Below are 7154 nucleotides of genomic sequence, written 5' to 3'. Positions count from 1 at the left end.
AGTCAGAAGTGAAAGTATTTGAAGCAGTAAACAGCCGGAGAAATATTTAAAACCAGTCCAACCAGTCTCAGTGGAACTGTGTTAATTTCATTGACGAAGACTATGATGAAAAATATTCGTCAACAAACCTTTTTCACAGACAAAAAATTAATTTAAAATAAATTTAAAATAAATTAAAAGTCAGATATGATGATAAAGACTGTGACAAATATACTGAAACTATTGTCAACAAATAAAAACGAGACTAAAAGGTTAGGGCGGGACGAATAGAGAAGAGATCCAATCAGAACTGCTCTTTTTGTGGGACAAGTTGGGAAGAAATCAGTGCAAAGCAGCGAGTGGAACACCGGGGAGACATCGCCAGTTATTATTTTAGAGAATTGCACTTTATTTTTCTTAATGTTTTTGCACAGACAGTAGAAGACAGTAAGTTCAGAGGTAGGTGGTTATCTGTTTCAATAATATTGTACTTCATCTTGAAAGAATGTTATGCATCGCATGTCATTCAGGGAGAACGCATATCTTTTTCAGGGAGAGCCTCATGCTTATTTTCTGCAAGATTATCTTTTGTGAAAAAGCCACGGCCATGTTATTGACATTAAGAATAAAATAAAATACATGTTTTGTATTACAACCGTTAAATCTGTGTCTGTGTTGCATATTCAAACCTTAATACCATTCAATAAAAAAATTAACATTTAGTGACCAAAATCTGCTAATATTTGGTCGACTAACACTAGACTAAAAGATTTCAGATGATTGAAATATGACTTAAATTAAATGGTGTGTTATTCAAAAGACTAAACCAGAATTTGCTGTCAAAATTAACACTTCAGTGTCAAACATAGGCTAATGGCCCCTACTCATGTTGAGCGGTAGAAATGCTTTGTGCTGGACGAGACATTAGCCTCGTTTGAGATGTCGCTGTCTTGCTAAGACCTGCGCAATTATGACGCTCGTCTTGCTGAGCGCACAGCATTTATGCAGCATTTTTGTTGTGCGCTCAACAAGACGCGCGTCATAGTTGCGCAGGTCTGAGCAAGACGGCTCCAAGTCGAACGAGGCTATTGTTTACATAAGAGGGAAGCGCAGACGGCCAACCTCACGGTGCCGCTACCTTGGCTTGCTAGCTAGCTCGATGATGAACTTGAAGTAGCCTAACATTAGCTAGGCTAGCTATGAAAACAGGTGTTGAATGACCACCCAAGACTTACTAGCTGTAGTTTGGTCTGGCTGTGCGAGACTACACGAAACTTGACGCTAGCTAATATTTTCACTAACTAGCTAGCTAATGTGAAGCAGCTAATTGTAGCGTCGATCATCAATGTCGCGTGTAATGTGGGAGACAGAGTTCAGCTGCATTTGGCTGGTGGCAGGAAGGTGCTAACCTTAATCTCCAACCCTGAATATTTACACCACAAACACTGATTAAAACCCATTTAATTTAGGCCTACCTGTTGAAGTTACTCTGTTCCTTCTCGACCGAGTCATCCGCTGATAACTGTCCAACTGTCATCCCAACGGCGATTCATCCATTCCACAGTTTGAATCAGAGCCGATTCACCGACGTATCCTTCCGCCGAGTCGAGCGGCCGTTAGCCAGTAGCTAGATCCTTGCAGCAGAACATAACTGAAAGCTTCAAACAATATTTTGCTACTTTTATTTTAAAGAGAACGTTAAAGGTTTGTTTAAGTTGGTAATTCATGATTAAACCAACAACAGGCCATTTTACAATTTACATTTAATTTAAATTTAGTTTTTCTCTTAAAATTTAGACTTTGTGTAAATAAAAAAAAATCTTGTAAAATAAAAAAATCTTTTGAAATAAATAAAAAATCTAGCAGAATTTTTTTTTTTCCTTGTAAAATTTAAAATATTTTCTGGTACTAGTCAAAATGTCACAAATATTTTCCCTCAAAGTGGCGTTAAAACTGTCGTAGAAATCTTTTTAAACACAGAAAATCCCAGACAGACATCCACACTCAACTTAAAACTAAATATAATTCCAGAAATACTTATTATAATATAATATAATAATATAATATAATCTTTTTCCTCTGATACGGCAAGAAAATGGTCTTCTGAATGACACTTTACTACATTTAACATTAACATTTTAAGTCGAGACACTGCAGGTGAATAGAGTAACATGTTTTACTAGTAGATATAATCATGAAACTTTGGAATAGAGTATTATTTTTAACTCATATATATCATCATGAAACTTTGCCAGTTGAGTACTGACATTAAAACAATAATTTATTGTATTAAAGCGACTCTTACCTTTGGTGCATTTTTACACTTTTTTTGGATTAGGTTAAAATGGTATTAATAAGGTGATTACACTCTAAAATATAAGACAGACCCACCAGGAGTAAAAACAAACAATGATTTCAATCTCATAATATTATGAAAAATATATATAAAATTCAACATGGGTGCGAGTCCCTTTAAAAAAAAAATTCTGAAATGTTTGAATAAATCTGAAAATTTTGGAATTTTGCAACAAAAACTATGAAACAAACAAATCGTTCAGACACAACTCTTTTATTTTTATTCACATACATTTTTCCACAAATGAAACGGTGTTTTAAAAACAGGTAAACACGGTGACATCACAGCCGCCCAATAGGAAGAGGGCTGCGTGTAACTTTAAGGCAAGGTGAGGAGGTTTACAGAGACTAGGCTGTGTATGAACACTGGAATATTGTGTATTTTTTATAGGAAAGCGTCGCACCACTCCTTGAGGCACTGGCTGCAGGTGCCGGCTTGGCGAGTGTTGGCTCCGCTGGCGTCTTTCAGCCAATCGGTGAACATCTCCGAGTCTTTCTTCAACAGCAGGAACTGACCGAGCACCACGTACGCCTGGAAGTATATAAGAATTGTTTGTTTATTTAAAAAAAAATTAAATGTATAATTGATTTTTTGAAGAAATACACAATGAATGTATTTTTTTTCCAATAATTTTTTTTTCTTTGACTTTGTTTATTGATTTTTTTCACATAAACAAAAGGTGCTCAAAATAACATTTAGCTGTCAATCGATTAATTTTTTAAATGATTTCTTCAGTAGAACTGGCCCAGGACTATGCAAGCCTGGAAATATACACAGATAAATATGAGATTTCAGATGGTAGAACTAGCATGAGATATTCACTGATAATCCCAAAAACTGATTTAGATAAGCTTTCTCCAGATTCACTGACTCCAATTTTAAATGGACCTATGGTTATAGCTCGACTATGTCTGTCTGTGTGTCTGTGTGTCTGTCTGTGTGTCTGTGTGTCTGTCTGTCTGTCTGTCTGTCTGTCTGTCTGTCTGTCTGTCTGTCTGTCTGTCTGTCTCTTCACCTTATCAAAGCCTTGCTGCTCCAGCTTTCCTCCCAGAACTTCTCCGATCCCCGACAGCGCTGTCACCGGTTTGTCTCCCATCGGCTCGCCCACAAAGTCCCGGTGCTTCTGAGAGGTGGTCGACATCCTGCACAGAGAGACAGACAGGCAGGCAGACAGACAGACAGACACACAGACAGACAGACACACACAAAATATTATAAGAAATTAATGTGGGTCATTTTAGACAAAAGGGTAGTAAAAGAAAATATTTTTTATAATTTACAACCATGTCGAGGTAGAGCACAAGATACTATATAAATGATATAATAAATAAGTAAAACAATTTGAGAAACGAACATGTTAATTGAGAAATTCTTGGAATACTGGATTTATGTTCTACTATAGAACATCATGTACTTTACTTCATACTTCTATTTTTATACCTTTTTGTATTTTATTATATCTTATGTTAGTTTTTAGTATTCCAAGTGTGTAGCAGAACAAACCGTAATAGTGTCATTTTAAACTAAACTGCAACTGTCTGTTTTTACTGTAAACGTGTGTGTGTGTGTGTGTGTGTGTGTGTGTGTGTGTGTGTGTGTGTGTGTGTGTGTGTGTGTGTGTGTGTGTGTGTGTGTGTGTGTGTGTGTGTGTGTGTGTGTGTGTGTCAAACAACTTGAATCTTGATTTGTTTGTTTTAGACTGAATGGGGCTTTTATTTTGTAGTAAAACGATCCTCCCTATTTCCATTTTTTTTAATGAACCAACTAAGCGAACTAAAATATGTCTGTGATACTCAGCTGAATCTCCCAGTGAAACCAGCAGCTGTCGTGTGATTTTAATGCGTCAGAATCACTGACATTTCACCAAAGACGGTCTGTAATAATATAGAAGAGGTTTTTTTTTACCTGCTAGATCGGCTTCACGTGTGTCCGGTGACGCTGCACAAAAAAAGCACATTTTAACGTGAATAACTTTATTAACAGGCTGAAAACACACACAGAGACAGAGGGAGAGAGACAGAAACACACACAGAGAGAGAGAGAGAGAGAGAGAGAGAGAAAAAAACACACACACACACACACACACACACACACACACACACACACACAAGTAGAGACACACACACATAAAGAGCTCATGTTACCTTGATATATCCGACTCACCTGTTCAAGGGAAAGGAAAAATCACCTCGAACCCGCGAGGAGGAAAAAAGTTTTTCTGTTCGGTTGGTTGAAACTCGAGGCGTTTTATTCTGAAGACCGGAAATACCAAAGCGACGCTGCCACGCTCTGAGGCTGACGTCATGACGCACGCTGGTTTGCGTCGAGGATGAGTTGTATTCATTTCCAGGTCCAAACCAAGTTCACACTAATCTTTTTACTTCTTTCTAATTATTATTAATTGAACCATATTGCAAGTCTGTAAATATTCATATATTCTGTAGATATTGTATGTAAATGCTTTTTGTTTTCTGTTATTTATTTCTCCTTCACACACTAATAGTACGTCCCAATTCATGCACGTCAATTGCAGTATGCAGAAAATACATAAATGCCCCACTAACTCCAATAGCATTTTGGAGTCTTCGTCTTTATTCTTGACATTTCTCGACATAATGAAAACAAATCTTCCTTATCTGTTTTTTTTTCTCTCCTGTCTGTGGCCCTAAAACTCTTCTGTACTTTAGTATGTAGTGTAGTAAAAAGACTAAAACTCTTCTGTACTTTAGTATGTAGTGTAGTAAAAAGACTAAAACTCTTCTGTACTTTAGTATGTAGTGTAGTAAAAAGACTAAAACTCTTCTGTACTTTAGTATGTAGTGTAGTAAAAAGACTAAAACTCTTCTGTACTTTAGTATGTAGTGTAGTAAAGAGAAAGTATGTGATTTGAAACGCAGGGTAAATGTTATTTATGTTCATGTCAACACATAGTTGTTTTGTTTTTCCTTTCAACTCTGATGAGTATGACCACCACAATACATCTATATATATAATTTAAAAAAGTTCAGTTTTTGTCAATGCTATTTTTATATAGTTTTTCTTAATGCCTTTGTCATGGGTATACGCTCACCCAGGAACAACAGCTGGCGTGGTAAAAACACTACCGCTTTATGTCCAAAGGGGGCGCTAGAATTAACACACACTGAAAGTTCTTCGGAGACACTTTTAAAATGGGATAAATAATGTTGAACAAAAAAGAACAGCAGTATTTTGATCCCCTTAAATATTATTCGCGACAGCCAGCCACCTGAAAACACACACACACACACACACACAGACACCCAGACAGACACACACACACACACACACACACACACACAGACAGACAGACAGACAGACAGACAGACAGACAGACAGACAGACAGACAGACAGACACACACACACACACACACTACACACCAAAATAATACAAAAAAAACGAAGCACACAGCAGGGTTTACATAAAACAAGAAATATTTAATTGTAATTCAAGTCATAACAGGCTCAGAACTGAGAATAAACTAAATGGACTCCAGATGGAATAACACACACACTCAGAACAACTCAAAATGTCAAAATATTGAAACAATAAAATACTGTGTTGTGCATAGCTGTGTCTTATTTTGAAATAGATTCTGGAGAACGCTTGTTGTCAAAATCACTTTTAGTCAAAATCAGTGAATATCTCCTCATGATCCACTCCCTGTGTGTGTGTGTGTGTGTGTGTGTGTGTGTGTGTGTGTGTGTGTGTGTGTGTGTGTGTGTGTGTGTGTGTGTGTGTGTGTGTGTGTGTGTGTGTGTGTGTGTGTGTGTGTGTGTGTGTGTGTGTGTGTGTGAGCTGAAAAAAACAAGTTTACAATCCCTTTGTTTAAATGCCCATTTACAGAGCCTAGGCTGTTTTTTGCAGAGCACACACAGTACAGACAGGTAGTGGATCATGAGGAGATATTCACTGATTTTGACAAAAAGTGATTTTGACAACAAGCGTTCTCCAGAATCACTGACTACACCTTTAAACTAAGAGGATATCATATGTGTAATAGTAATAGACAGATGTTATTTACAGTATCCCTGTTTTAGCCCAAGGAATACTGCCGTTGTGTTTGGTGGTTAATAAAGAATAAATTAGGTTCAGGATCAAACTGTAAATGTGAATGGAAAGTTTTGAAGTATTGTAACATCTGCCTTGTCGTCAAAATATCAGAAGAAATAAAATAAGATAAAATAAAATAAAATAAAATAAAATAAAATAAAATAAAATAAAATAAAATAAAATAAAATAAAATAAAATAAAATAAAATAAAATAAAATAAAATAAAATAAAATAAAATAAAATAAAATAAAATAAAATAAAATAAAATAAAATAAACGATAATAGTTGAGATGAATTTACTCCTTCAGTTCATTTACATTGTCCTGTGTCTTCCTCGTAACTCTGGAGTCAGTGATTCTGGAGAACGCTTGTTGTCAAAATCACTTTGTCAAAATCAGTGAATATCTCCTCATGATCCGCTACCTGTCTGTACTGTGTGTGTGCTGGAAAAGTGTATCTGGTGTAAATACACAGCCTATAGGCTCTGTAAACTGTTATGTGAACAAAAGGCCCCTACGTAGATAGCAACATGCCAGTTTACAGAGCCTAGGCTGTGTATTAACACTGTATTTTTATTAAACGTACAGACAGGTAGCGGATCATGAGGAGATATTCACTGATTTTGATGAAGTGATTTTGACAACAAGCGTTCTCCAGAATTACTGCCTCCGTCTTGAAAATGAAAGAAAACGCTCCGTTGCTAACCGGCCCCTGGAATCGGCCCTTGGAAACCCTGTTCACCGTAA

At 36.4% G+C, this 7154-nt stretch overlaps 2 protein-coding genes across 2 annotated transcripts in view; both read right to left on the bottom strand.

Moving 5' to 3' along the window:
• Positions 1-2552: 2552 nt before the first annotated feature.
• LOC307270902 (barrier-to-autointegration factor-like protein) lies at positions 2553-4600 on the bottom strand. Its single transcript, XM_080054786.1, has 4 exons — positions 4499-4600; positions 4241-4273; positions 3351-3477; positions 2553-2866 (listed from the first exon to the last, which is right to left on the bottom strand). Exons 3-4 carry the CDS (start codon positions 3474-3476, stop codon positions 2720-2722), a joined length of 273 nt encoding a protein of 90 aa, XP_079910912.1. The 5' UTR covers position 3477; positions 4241-4273; positions 4499-4600; the 3' UTR covers positions 2553-2719.
• A 1270-nt stretch (positions 4601-5870) lies between these two features.
• LOC307270904 (lysophosphatidylserine lipase ABHD12-like) overlaps positions 5871-7154 on the bottom strand; it is a 14211-nt gene continuing 12927 nt past the window's right edge. Inside the window, exon 12 of the mRNA XM_080054788.1 lies at positions 5871-7154. This exon is cut by the window's right edge and continues 245 nt beyond it. The gene's annotated coding sequence lies outside the window, so the exon portion shown is untranslated.

The sequence above is a fragment of the Ammodytes marinus genome (genome assembly GCF_949987685.1).
Source record: "Ammodytes marinus genome assembly, contig: scaffold_88, whole genome shotgun sequence".
In the NCBI taxonomy this organism is placed as follows: domain Eukaryota; kingdom Metazoa; phylum Chordata; class Actinopteri; order Uranoscopiformes; family Ammodytidae; genus Ammodytes; species Ammodytes marinus.
The sequence above is the reverse complement of the archived record's forward strand: the minus strand, read 5'-3'. Positions and strand labels throughout refer to the sequence as shown.